This window comes from Neodiprion virginianus, chromosome 6 (genome assembly GCF_021901495.1).
Source record: "Neodiprion virginianus isolate iyNeoVirg1 chromosome 6, iyNeoVirg1.1, whole genome shotgun sequence".
In the NCBI taxonomy this organism is placed as follows: Eukaryota; Metazoa; Arthropoda; class Insecta; order Hymenoptera; family Diprionidae; genus Neodiprion; species Neodiprion virginianus.
This window is the reverse complement of record NC_060882.1, coordinates 24,600,135-24,612,781: the sequence shown is the minus strand read 5'-3', so window position 1 is coordinate 24,612,781 and position 12,647 is coordinate 24,600,135. Positions and strand designations below refer to the sequence as shown.

The 12,647-nt window shown below is 34.4% G+C and overlaps 5 protein-coding genes across 6 annotated transcripts in view; 1 reads left to right on the top strand and 4 right to left on the bottom strand.

Annotated features, from left to right (window-relative positions):
- The window catches only part of LOC124306873 (uncharacterized), a 77,151-nt gene extending 75,036 nt beyond the window's left edge, over positions 1–2,115 (bottom strand). The window contains exons 1-2 of the mRNA XM_046767978.1: positions 1,836–2,115; positions 1,587–1,714 (exon numbers count right to left, since the gene is read on the bottom strand). Of these exons, the coding sequence (XP_046623934.1) occupies positions 1,587–1,634 (48 nt within the window). The 5' untranslated portion in view covers positions 1,635–1,714; positions 1,836–2,115. The remainder of the gene's footprint in view (positions 1–1,586; positions 1,715–1,835) is intronic.
- Positions 152–1,071, bottom strand: LOC124306874 (39S ribosomal protein L33, mitochondrial). Its single transcript, XM_046767979.1, has 3 exons — positions 934–1,071; positions 579–682; positions 152–439 (listed from the first exon to the last, which is right to left on the bottom strand). The coding sequence occupies exons 1-3, from the start codon at positions 972–974 to the stop codon at positions 390–392; spliced, it is 195 nt and encodes a 64-aa protein (XP_046623935.1). The 5' UTR covers positions 975–1,071; the 3' UTR covers positions 152–389.
- Positions 2,116–2,783: 668 nt separating the features above from the next.
- Positions 2,784–6,394, top strand: LOC124307533 (protein crooked neck). The gene is made up of 13 exons (XM_046769301.1): positions 2,784–2,997; positions 3,150–3,239; positions 3,318–3,478; positions 3,580–3,776; positions 3,892–4,193; positions 4,306–4,420; positions 4,540–4,715; positions 4,799–5,011; positions 5,094–5,240; positions 5,321–5,397; positions 5,525–5,642; positions 5,754–6,014; positions 6,137–6,394. Exons 1-13 carry the CDS (start codon positions 2,962–2,964, stop codon positions 6,305–6,307), a joined length of 2,064 nt encoding a protein of 687 aa, XP_046625257.1. The 5' UTR covers positions 2,784–2,961; the 3' UTR covers positions 6,308–6,394.
- LOC124307535 (inositol-tetrakisphosphate 1-kinase-like) lies at positions 6,171–9,740 on the bottom strand. 2 transcript variants are annotated; one of them, XM_046769306.1, is made up of 6 exons: positions 9,612–9,740; positions 9,245–9,453; positions 9,041–9,139; positions 8,618–8,759; positions 8,314–8,450; positions 6,171–8,215 (listed from the first exon to the last, which is right to left on the bottom strand). In XM_046769306.1, the coding sequence occupies exons 2-6, from the start codon at positions 9,356–9,358 to the stop codon at positions 7,598–7,600; spliced, it is 1,110 nt and encodes a 369-aa protein (XP_046625262.1). In that variant the 5' UTR covers positions 9,359–9,453; positions 9,612–9,740; the 3' UTR covers positions 6,171–7,597. The 2 variants fall into 2 exon arrangements, with proteins under 2 accessions (XP_046625262.1, XP_046625261.1); XM_046769305.1 differs by lacking the exon at positions 9,612–9,740 and having other exon boundaries at positions 9,245–9,570.
- The window catches only part of LOC124307530 (uncharacterized), a 48,940-nt gene continuing 46,021 nt past the window's right edge, over positions 9,729–12,647 (bottom strand). The window contains exons 10-13 of the mRNA XM_046769295.1: positions 12,317–12,505; positions 10,930–12,190; positions 10,339–10,527; positions 9,729–10,145 (exon numbers count right to left, since the gene is read on the bottom strand). Of these exons, the coding sequence (XP_046625251.1) occupies positions 10,389–10,527; positions 10,930–12,190; positions 12,317–12,505 (1,589 nt within the window). The 3' untranslated portion in view covers positions 9,729–10,145; positions 10,339–10,388. The remainder of the gene's footprint in view (positions 10,146–10,338; positions 10,528–10,929; positions 12,191–12,316; positions 12,506–12,647) is intronic.

Below are 12,647 nucleotides of genomic sequence, written 5' to 3'. Positions count from 1 at the left end.
TAATTTTGTTATATTTTTTTTACGAATGTTTTCGAAACCATTTCCCTGTTTCAGCTAGTTTTAAGTAAATTTGTTTCATAGTAAAAATATAATATATTGAGAGTTGAAAGCCAAAAGTAATGTGTATGTAAATAAAAAATCTATATACAAGTCTAGTGAAATGAATATATTGTTTTCAATATGATGTATACATAGATTACTTGGTAGTACATACATTTGAATAAAATAAATTACACAAAGTTACTTAGTCTGCCAACGTCTTGCAATTGAAACTTCTAAACAACATTGTGGGATTGAAATGACAGAATTCACCGAATTTTAAATATTACATTTTAATTCAATCTTTAATACAACATTTAATATTCCAGCGAACCGCCAGAGAAAAACCATTACATACTGCGTATCTTCTTTTTTTCTCTGTACAAACTTATCCGTTGTACTGAAATAAAAGAAATCGACAAATCATTCATCTGACAAACCTAGGAATTACTGAGCAAGGAAAAAAAGAAGAAAGCCTATTACAGACCAAATTAATTTACAAGACTAAAGGATTAAGAATGTTGAATAAAATCACTTACTATGTGGATCAAATCGCAGTATTTCTAGCTTGTCGGCAAGTCTTTCGCGTATTTTATTAAACGTATGCCCGGTTACAGCGCTTTCCATCTGAACCATAATGAGTCTAAAATTAAAGTGAAATTAGCATCTTTCCTTTTAACTGTAATTATTACACCAGAAATGACATAAAGAATGAGAATAAAAGAACACTAAATGCATAGAAACTAATGAAATGATCTTTAATAGGTCGACGTTTATAAACGAATTACTGTAAAGTGATTAAACAGTGATTCTAACCTATAAATAAACTTCCCAACCGATCACTAATACGATCAATTAACAGTAAATATAAACAATATCAGTCTATGCACTTACTTGCTTTTCGCTTTCTTAAGTAACAAGTTTGTTAAGAACATTTTATTTCGTGAATTCTGACCAAAAATTATTTGGTCACACAATCTCGACACAATACTCGAAGGCGCCGCGATCGACGTTGTATTGCATTCATCCTGATGAACAGAAAATCTGTGCATACAGATGGCATAGCGTACAACTAATTTTCGAGATATTCTGAACAGTAAATGCAGGTCGGTTACCGATTGGCAGTCTACCGTGCCATGCCATAAAACCAGTTGATGATACAAAGAGTATATTTACCATAGCGAAGTGCCCCTGTAGTGATAAAAATTGAGCAAATCACAATTACTGCAGCATTAATTTCTTATTAGCAAACTTTGTACACTTTGAATTGACGGTAAAATATTGTCAATATTATCATAATTTGAGGTCGTTTAAGTACGCAGCATTCCAGCCTGACTTCACGACAAAGATTGACCACAAGTTTTTTGTATCGTTTCATTGTGAGTTAATTTCGGTACTCGACGTTTTTACTTACAGTTTTTATATTTAAAATGTTTTTAGTCCGGATATGTATTTACCGGGATTTACTCTGATTAAACTAAGAAAATCCAAGTTCATCACGATTCCATACGCGCTATAGAATATTAAAATATCAGTTTTGTACTCACAATTAGGAGATGAGATCGGATTTTAGCAGGATCTGTGACCGGTGCCATCTCTGTATAAACAATCGACGATCGACAAACAATCCAGGTGACGCCACAAAAACTTCACGGTCGAATTTTCGCGTGCACTCCTACCGAAAGTATTCATAATTACCAGAGTGAAAGACGTATTGTGCAAAACGTTTGTCATTGTTTTACTTTTCTTAATTCCATACGCGTTATAGAATATTAAAGCATCAGTTTTGTACTCACAATTAGGAGATGCAATCAGATTCTAGCGGGATCTGTGACCGGTGGCATCTCTGGATAAACAATCGACGATCGACAAACAATTCAGGTGACGTCACAAAAACTTAACGGTCGAATTTTCGCGAACACTCCTATCGAAAGTATTCGTCGTTACCAGTGAAAAACGTATTGTGCAAAATAATTGCCATTGTTTCACTTTGTATTTGTGACTCGTTACGTGGTGAGATTCCTACGGTGTATAATCGAGCAACTGACATCGCGAAGGCTCTGCAGCTATTGAAATCTTCCGTTTGGAGTTTGGCTCGTTGTGGCGTGAGCTCGGGTAAGATTCGAAATTACTTATTTTACTCATTCCCCGATGTTTTTGTACCCAGTTTTTGCAGTCAAAATGTTCGACACGATCGAGCGCAGTGTTATTTCAAACTGAAATTTGACCGAATTTCGAATCTTTGTAAGAATTATTCTATCATCTAACAATAAGATTTGTTTCTGGACACGTTTCGTTGCCCACGGTCTTTAGCGAGAACGGTATACTCAATTGTCAGCCGTGTTCTGCGAAACTGTTACATGTGCCGTTTCATATATTTTTCAATCTGATTTTTATAAGCGTATTACAATTTCACAATGGACGATATTGGCAGAGCCATTTCGAAAAAATTGAACATACATGATGCAGCGTAATTATACACATATCTCTAGTCTTTACTCTTCAGGTGTTAATTAATTAATATTTCGGGGATTGATTTTTCATCGGGAAGCGTTATTTTTCCTGGGCTACAGAATAATAGTGATGCAATTACGATTTTGAAAATAAATCAGCACGAGCATTCAGTTCTCCTTGAGTGTGAATTAGGTACGTTAATGTGTTGCCTCTTCTTGAAAAGTTATGTTTGAAATTTTTAAGCGATCAAGTGCTTGAATTTTACGCTTAGTGATCTGAGCAGAAACTGCGTACTTTCGATACGTTCTATGATGGACGCGCTCTCACATTTTTACATCGTTCGTGACCGTGTCAACGTTTGTCGGAGCAAGTGTGTGTACTCGAAAAGAATTTGCCAAACAATAATGAAATAATAACACGTTTATGCCATAACTATTGAATTGATATCGTGAAACTAATACGTTCATCATGGAAAAGCCACAGAAAATGCCAAAAGTGGCAAAGGTAAGTTTCCCTATTATTATTTTTCGACTTTAGGTTAGGAAAGAGGTTAGTGTTTACTGCATCTAGAAAATTTCCTGATGCATTTTTCTATCACAAGGGTATAATTGTCAATGTATTAAACCGTGTATTTTGTACATCACCGATGCATCCAGGTAAAAAATAAAGCACCTGCAGAGATTCAAATCACCGCTGAACAGCTGCTCCGGGAGGCTAAGGAAAGAGACTTGGAAATATTACCACCGGTAAGTTGAGTTAAATTACCCTTGATTAAAAAAAGTTGATCAAACAAATTAATAATTTACTTTTTCATGTTCATAAAGCCACCAAAACAAAAAATCTCCGATCCACATGAGTTGGCCGATTACCAGCATCGCAAACGAAAAGCATTCGAGGACAATATACGAAAGAATCGTACGGTAATATCAAACTGGATAAAATACGCACAATGGGAAGAAAGTCAGAAGCAGATACAGAGAGCACGGTAAGCTATAACACATTAGTCGTTTAAAACATTCATGTGATATATGGTGAAATGCTAATGGTTACAAAAATTATTTTTAAACCTGAATGTTTACATTTCAGATCAATATACGAGCGTGCACTGGACGTAGATCATCGAAATATAACACTATGGTTAAAGTATACAGAAATGGAAATGCGGAATCGGCAGGTGAACCATGCCAGGAATTTATGGGACCGCGCTGTGACGATTCTGCCAAGAGCAAATCAATTCTGGTACAAATATACATACATGGAAGAAATGCTGGAAAATATTGCAGGTAATGTCTTGAAGCTTATAATCAGCATACGCAGAGAAATAACTAGATTAAATTTGATAAAGAAATGTATCACTGTGCATTTGGGTAACCAGATTGGATTTTATTTCATCCTTAGGAGCCCGCCAAGTGTTCGAACGTTGGATGGAATGGGAACCTGATGAACAGGCCTGGCAAACTTATATAAAATTTGAGTTACGATACAAAGAAATAGACCGAGCACGTTATATTTATGAACGTTTTGTTATGGTACATCCCGATGTAAAGCATTGGATAAAGTATGCTAGGTTTGAAGAAACTCATGGCTTCTTAAACGGTGCTCGTAATGTATTCGAACGTGCAGTCACTTTCTATGGCGACGAAAGTTTAGATGAAAAACTGTTCGTTGCTTTTGCTAGGTTTGAGGAAGGTCAGAGAGAGGTAAGATTTGAGTTATCTGAATTTGACTTGGCGATATATCAAGAGTGGTCTGTAGAAATAATCAGAAAAATTCACATCAAACGATGTAAATACAAATTTTTGCATCTTTCAGCATGATCGTGCGCGAGTCATATATAAGTATGCTTTGGACCACATTCCAAAAGATCGAACTCAAGAAGTATACAAAGCTTACACGATACATGAAAAGAAATATGGTGATCGATCAGGTAATATTTTATTTTTTTTTTTTCATAATTTTCCATATGCTTTTAGAGAACTCCGCCAATTGAGAAATTTTACATGAAAAATAATTACGGTAGATTTTTAACTATTAATGAATGTACAGGTATTGAAGATGTCATTGTGAGTAAAAGAAAGCATCAGTATGAACAGGAGGTCAAAGAGAATCCATCTAATTATGACGCGTGGTTTGATTATTTACGATTAGTTGAGTCTGAAACTGATATAGACCTTGTCAGGGAAACTTATGAACGTGCAATAGCTAATGTACCGCCAACAAAGGTAAATTCAACATTGAACATGAAACATTATTTTTGACACTCAAATACTTGGTTTAGACTACAACTTTTTATTAATATGCACAGGAAAAACAATATTGGCGAAGATATATTTACTTGTGGATAAATTACGCATTGTTTGAAGAACTCGAAACTGAGGATATAGAAAGATGTCGTCAAGTATATAGAGCCTGTCTTGAATTAATCCCACACAAGCAGTTCACATTCTCAAAAATATGGCTGCTTTATGCCCACTTTGAAATCAGACAAAAAAATTTACAAGTAGCAAGAAAAATGCTAGTAAGTGAGAAATTTTATTACGAGTATTTTATTACGAATCTAATCGGAGTTTATTTTTCTTATAGTTATCTTTCTTCAACAGGGTATGGCTCTGGGTATGTCTCCAAGAGATAAACTATTTCGAGGCTACATAGATTTGGAAATTCAACTTCGAGAGTTCGATAGATGCAGAATATTATACCAGAAGTTTCTTGAATTTGGCCCAGAGAATTGCACTACTTGGATGAAGGTTTGTATTCCTATTTCTCCTTTAGCACGACGTTCAGCAAAACAAGTGCTTGATTAATTAATTTGAAGTATTTGTTTCAGTTTGCAGAACTTGAGACTCTTCTGGGTGATGTTGATCGAGCCCGGGCAATTTATGAATTAGCAGTCACTCAACCGAGGTATGTCATGTAATTACAGTATTTTCACATAGTAATCCACAATATATATCTGTTTATTTTTCATGCGATCACATAGTGTTTCATATTTTGACAAATGCTATAATCCGCTAATTGTTCTCCAAAATAGATTGGACATGCCAGAACTATTATGGAAATCATACATAGATTTCGAAATATCTCAAGAAGAAACAGAAAATGCAAGACAACTATTTGAGAGACTTTTGGAACGTACAATGCACGTTAAAGTAAGTTCTTCTTATTTATATGAATGTATTTTATTAAACAATGATAAGCAGCAACGAGAATTTAAATTTCCTGGTACTTGGTTAAATGCTTGACAATCTTTGTTTTGACAGGTATGGATAGCGTATGCCAAGTTTGAATTGGGAAATTATGTGACAGACGATGGTCCGGATAACATAGCATTGGCACGACGTGTCTTTGAGCGAGGTAATGATGCACTTCGGACAAATGGAGATAAAGAAAGTCGTGCATTGCTTTTGGAAGCATGGCGAGACTTTGAAACTGAAAAAGGTGACGAAGATAGTCAGGCGAAAATTATGGATAAAATGCCACGGAGAATCAAAAGACGCAGACGAATCGTTGGAGATGATGGAGTAAGCGCGTTACTTATTTTTCGAGAAAGAATAATGGTTCTCATTAAATGCAAACAGTTGAATATAATCCTTATTTAGTAATAAGCTGAACTTTATACTACACAATAATTGTTTTTTTACAGGCAGAAGAAGGTTGGGAGGAGGTATTTGATTTTGTTTTTCCAGAAGACGAGTCTCAGAGGCCTAATCTCAAACTATTGGCTTCTGCAAAAGCATGGAAAAAACAAAAAGAAGCTACCCAAGATACGGTTTCAAATGGTACCACAGTATTGTCAGAAACCACGCCGAGTTAACCCAATCAAATCGTTCACGATTTTTTATCTCATTGTAAATTTTTCAACTGATTGTGAATCTTGCAATAAAATGTATTTCGAAAGTAACAATTTTTGGTATGTTCAAGTGTGTAATTCACCATAGAAAATTCCCGTATGAAATTGTTTTTACGTTTCGGAAAACGTTACTGAAACCTAAAAATTTGCATTCAAATTTTCTATGCCCCTGTACGTTTCAATGTGATTTCCTGTCTGCCACCCGAATCTATACATATTATGAGCAAGGGATCGTATTTTTCGTGTACAGTTTTAGTGAAGAGAGTCATAGACAATATTCAAATCCATAAGTTTTCATTCTTAAAAATCATTTAAATTACATTTATTCGTACGTATTATCAAAATTTATCAGTACATGACGAAATACTATAATACAATAATAGTGTTCCCTACTTCTCGTATCTGAAACAGAGAAATGCTGAGCACGACTCAAAGATTCATGAATTTCATATACAACATACCAATATGGTATTTGACACATATAAAAAAACATTCGCACTCGTACCTTTCGCTTAATTTCCAACATAAATTAATTGGTTATTCGAACAATCAATGTATATAAATTGTTTGAGTTCATGTAAATAGTGGTTCAAACAAGTTTCAAATTATCCATTTATGGTTGGCCATATTTCTTACATCTTGTGATAATCCTATACTGCGCCGACATAATATGAAAGTCCCCTCTTTTTAACAAAGCGAAATAACTTTAAAATAGATTCAGTTTTGGCACCAGTTGAAAAAACTCTGTATTGTTGACTACAATAATATGTAGCTGATGCAAAAAGCACCATTTTTGAGGAACTTCACAAGTTTATTAGTGCAAAATAAAATGCAACGTAAAAAAACTGTAGATGGTCAAGCTATGTTTGACCAAACTACATATCAGCAACGTATGTAAAACAAAGCTTACGATATTAATCTCATAAAAATTTTACAGTTTCACGAGTCATTGCCGCGAAATATTTCCTGAGAACTCTGCAATATTAAGTGAACGGAACGTTATTTTATAAATCAGGCAACTTGTGCTAAGTTTAAAAACTTGTACAATTTTTACACGAGCACAATGTTTATATAAAACGTATTACTGATATTTATATATTATCTGTAATTTACGGATTATTGATGTATGTAAGTATAGATCATCGGAGTTTTCATTTTGTCTTAAAATTGTAGCGTGTCAAGTCCTTTTCCTGGTTCTGTACATGACATACAAATGTACATGGGCTATAAAAAAAACTTCGTGCAGCGAACGAACTACGGTATGGCCGAAGAATCATTCTTAGTATCATTAGAAAGTCGTAATTCCTTGAGACTCCGTCTTTTTTCATCGCTCTCAAAACCTGAGTCTAAGTCATCGCTGAGGCACTTGTTTGAGTTGGAGTTACTATTTAGTCTCGCTACCTTTTGATCAATTAGTTTCTTTATGCATTCGATGAGCTGCTCAAAAAAATGTGGGTACCCATCATAGCTTGGGAAAATATTAACATCTATTATTGCATACTTTTTAGTATGGTTTTCGATAACCACATCAATTCCTATCAAAGTAAGACCAAAAGCCTTGTTAATAGTTCTGACAATCCATTGAAAGGTTTCAAAATTTGGTTTGACTGTAAGATTTTTGTCTTCATCCGATATAATTGACAATTTAGAATTTGAATCACATTTAGAAATGTCAGAAGAGTTAAAGAAAATTGTATTCGATGTCAAACAGTCTTTTGTATAAAAGTTTTTCAGACTAGGACGTTCAACTACGTGGAATTTATCTCCGACTACATATAGTTTGTACAAAATGGCATTATGGTTAATGAAATCTTGCGCGACGCAAGGAACCTGGCAATCTTCCAGGCCATCTTTGTTGAATATCACCATCATCTAAAAAAGTATGAAATACACATATCGTCTTAATGCTGACTCAAAACACGATTACTTGTGCCTGATAAGAACGCAGGGTAAATAGTATTTTTACAGACTTTATGTGCATCCGTTGAACCTTGTGCAAGTAAAGGTTTGCACAAGAATGGAAATTTGACGTTTTTCCTTTTCAAAAGGCTCAGGTTTTCTTCAATATTTGTGGATTTGAACTCAACGAAATTTGGTGCAAATACATCTGAAAAAAGATGAGCAGGTTAAAAAAGAATTAATCGCCTGAGATATAAGTTACATAGTACATGAATGGTAGTGTAAATTTACAGAGTAATGAACTTCTATAAAAACAGAAAAGAGCTATGCTTAACGATGATAAGTTAACGGTAATAAAATTTCTATATGTGTTACCATCGTGTTGTAGAGCGTTTCTCATTATTTTATAGCACTTATGCCTGTTCTGTAAATTGTTCACATTTTCCAGAGGATCTATTACGATCATTTCTGAACGTTTCTTAATGAATTCTTGTATCCTTGAGATGATCGTCTTTGCCTTTTATGAAAAATTCGTTAATTAAGAATTTAATTATCGATTCTTTCGGTGGAATTTGAAAATGAAAAATAATGCACAAATTCCTTAACAAGAAAAAGCTACAAAGTGGAACTCTGATTTTGAATAAATTTTTGTCATTTAATACTGTGCGTTCAACGTTCCGATGAGGATATAGAAATTCTGCACCTCTATACTTTGTATGCAGTAAAATATTTTTCATTTCTGGGCAACGACAAAATTCTTCTACGATATGATACGTCGCAGGATTATGAGTGACTCACATTTTGGTCGCCATGTTCAGCTATTGCAAGAGTGTTTGTTAATTTATGCACGAAAACATCCACGCGTCCCTGATTCTTGATATTTGGGTTAAGATCAACCTAGAAATTAATCATAGGGGACTTGTTATCATTTCGGATTGTCAAAAATTGTAAACAGGATTCTAACCTGCAAATTTGGAAACTTTCAATGTGTCGACTGCTTACCATTCTCAATGTGAATCCATTCTTGGCACATACTCTCTCAAACTCAGACCAGTTTAATTTCTGACGTTTCTTTTCGGATATCCAAAAACCAATGACTTTACGGTCGTCGCACATTTTCAATAACGCCGTATGTATACCTGAATTATACTTCCAATCTGGCTACAGGCTTTGTAAGTTTACCTCATTTTATTGTACGCCTACCGGGTCGTCTGAAACATTTATCGCATTTATTTTACGATACTGGATATCCTTAGATAGCACAAATCACAACACATGGAAAGTTTAACAAGTGGTGCCATGCCTTTGTAACTAACAGGTTAGGTTAGGTGATGTCAAATGTCCATAATTAGAACTTCCATTTACTCACGCTTGTTTATCGGACATTCCAACGCGATCGGAGACACTGATAAATTTGAAAAATAGGTACAATATTTTGTGTTCTCGGAACAATTTATAATTTCATAAACAGAACTCTTACCTGAATATAAATAAATATATCGAAAAGAATAATTTCAGAAGTTAAATAATTTTATTATACTGTTTCCTACAATCGGTGGTATGAACATTTTACAGAGAACTACATCGTTGACGAAAGAATTTAATCTTTAGCCAATGACTACGTTTAGACAAAGAATAAGAGGTATATAATACAGTGTTGATAATTTATATCTAGCTCAAATTTTGCACACTTAACTTACACAATCTATCGACGGCTTACTATTGAGGTATTACATTTTCGTAATATGATGAATACAAGGTTCATTTTTACTACGTGCAGTCTCAGAAAGTACCATTACAATCTATTCTAATAGCTCATCTAGCCATGCATTGTGATCTATGATATACTGGAGGAAACATCCGTTTTCATGTCTTTAATCTCCGTCACAATTTCTCCTGGTGACTGAAACAAACAAATATATGATTATCGCTATACCAAATTATAATATTTACACACTTGTAGTTGTCAATGAACCCTTACAACGTTTTAAAGAACATTATGGGAGAGATGCAAAGAAATTAACCATATCAGAATACTAGCAAGATAGACGGTTTGAAAAAATATAGAACATATAGATTATATTTTCTAATATTACCTTGCATGTAGCGTATGTTGAGTCGAGAATGCTCTTGGTCACAAGTATCGTCAAACCTTCTGGATCTTTGAAAGTTCTGCCTTTGGTTGTACAACTCGGTGTAGAGATTCTGACTTCACCCATAGAATACGAGCACGAGCTCGGCCAATTGATTTCACCTTCGGAATATGTGTCAAATGAATCTTGATTCTGTAATTGTGAATAAGATTCTATTAACTTTACTTCAAAATGATATTGAGGACTTTTAACAGTGATCCTTTTCAAGGGTAATTGTTTTTATAATTATGCAATGACACTATTAGGCATGGACTGAATACAATATTAATTGCTATACTATTAAAATCCAACAGAATATATTTTTGAATAGATTGTCAAAGTACCCATTGTTTACTGGCGGTTTTATCATAAATGACCAAATTTTTTTTCTCATGTGCATTTTTCCTTAAAATCTGCCGATTCTTTATAATGTCACTGCTCTCCAATTCTGGGATAATTTGTGATGTGAGATTGGACTTTGAGTACAGCTGTTCAGAATGGTCTCTAGAGTGTTGACATTCTTTAGATACTGCGTCATATTCATCATTGATATACCTTATCTTCATGTCTTCAAGCTTAGTTTTGCCTAGAAAATGGTCAATGATCTCTGGTCTATTGCTGCATTCAGCACCATCAGAATGTTGAAAGTCAGAACATTTCCCTGCATGTCCTTTTTTTTTATTCTTACTAATAATTGCACAGCTATTTTTTTCATTCATCAAATTAACGCATCTATTTGTCACCAAAGACTCGCAATTTTCAGTAGCTGAATATAAATTGCATGTCTTAACTGTATCGCTTTCCTTGTCCGGGAAATTTGGTAGATTTTTATCCGTGAACCCGTCATCAGTACTCATACTTATTGAGCTCTCAGGATTCGACTTACTTTGCATCATTACATTTTCGTCTTTATCAATAATTTTTTCTACAATTCCGTTGGCCACATATTTGAAGGGCTTCGATCTAACAGCATAGACGCTATCAGACTTACCGATAGATTGATTTTCATCATCTTTATCTTGCATTACTGCATAAAGCATTTTTGCAGAATTAAAACCAGATTCGGACTCATTTTCAAGAGATTTAGGTTGCGGCTGTGTTGTTGGTGTAAATGTATTATGTGCGTTTGTAGCTAAACCACTTTTATCATCACGGTTGCTGAACTTTGTTAGGTTGCGCAACAATTTTGGATTTTCCGTGTCAACTACTCTATAATCCAAACAAAAAAGCATAGGTTCGTCTAATGGTGATCGCACATGTAAAAATTCACCAGGCTCTAAATCGCAACTTTCAAATGATTTGGTTAAATTGTCATCGTGCTCGCCTGGCCTTTCATTCAATATTTTTGAACAAACAGCATCGGCATCCATACCTCGTCTACTGTTATGCAACTTGGATACATGCTTATCATTGGATCTCCCTGGTGTTGGCGTTTTTTGAGCAGTGTTCATTACTGTTGATTGCAATGTGTCCATTGAATGATCTGATGATGATTCTTCTCTTCCATGGCTATGTTTCAGAGATGCTAAATATTCTCTCGTTTTTGGATCATTCAAATCAATTGATGACGCAGTATTTTGTTTATTGAAAACTGAATATCTTCTGTCTGATTCTGATTTACTGAAATTTCCAGAGACAAGGGGATCTGCAGGTCTTATTTTCAAGCGCTCTAATTTTGTAGATGGATGCATGTCAGCAACATCTCGTACAACATTTGGAACACTAAGGCTCTTTCTATTCTTAATTATGCATTGTAACTTTTCATCCGGTTCTTCGTATTGTACACTGTCTTGATGAGGGTCATTTGTACTATATCCTAGAAAATATTTAGAAACTTGAGTTAGAAATACTCTCTCTTAGTTTTTCACACAACCATAATCGATCAATCGTATAGTTATATAACTTCCAGAAAATCCTTCCAGAAAAAGAATATAATTCGTACTCGGCCTAGCTCCTTCGACCAGTTTGCCTCCATTTTCTTTTTTAGCCTGGCCGAAATCAGTATGCGACTCTGAATCTTCATATATTATTTCTAGTTTTTCTATTTCCACTCTTAAGCAATCCTTGACTTTCTTCAATTCTTGAAGAAGTGGTTTAACAATTGGCAGTCTCACATTTGGCATGTTATTTTCTAATCATGTGGGAACAAAGAATATAATTATAAACACTTGATGCACAAATAGCAAGTTATTGAAGTAGGCGCGGTACAATAGTGAAATAATTATACAAAATCGTATATTAGCATTGTGGTATTCATTTTTTCAAAACTGACT

Coding starts and splice junctions, on each gene's coding strand:
- LOC124307535 (XM_046769306.1), bottom strand. CDS start 9,358: ATGTGCGACGACCGTAAAGTCATTGGTTTTTGGATATCCGAAAAGAAA. Junction 8,760..9,040: donor CTGAACATGGCGACCAAAAT/GTGAGTCACTCA, acceptor TTTTCATAAAAG/GCAAAGACGATCATCTCAAG. Junction 8,451..8,617: donor AAACGCTCTACAACACGATG/GTAACACATATA, acceptor ATCTTTTTTCAG/ATGTATTTGCACCAAATTTC.
- LOC124307533 (XM_046769301.1), top strand. CDS start 2,962: ATGGAAAAGCCACAGAAAATGCCAAAAGTGGCAAAG. Junction 5,012..5,093: donor AAGTAGCAAGAAAAATGCTA/GTAAGTGAGAAA, acceptor TTTCTTCAACAG/GGTATGGCTCTGGGTATGTC. Junction 5,643..5,753: donor AACGTACAATGCACGTTAAA/GTAAGTTCTTCT, acceptor TTGTTTTGACAG/GTATGGATAGCGTATGCCAA.
- LOC124306874 (XM_046767979.1), bottom strand. CDS start 974: ATGTTCTTAACAAACTTGTTACTTAAGAAAGCGAAAAGCAA. Junction 683..933: donor CTTAAGAAAGCGAAAAGCAA/GTAAGTGCATAG, acceptor CTTTAATTTTAG/ACTCATTATGGTTCAGATGG. Junction 440..578: donor ACTGCGATTTGATCCACATA/GTAAGTGATTTT, acceptor CTTTTATTTCAG/TACAACGGATAAGTTTGTAC.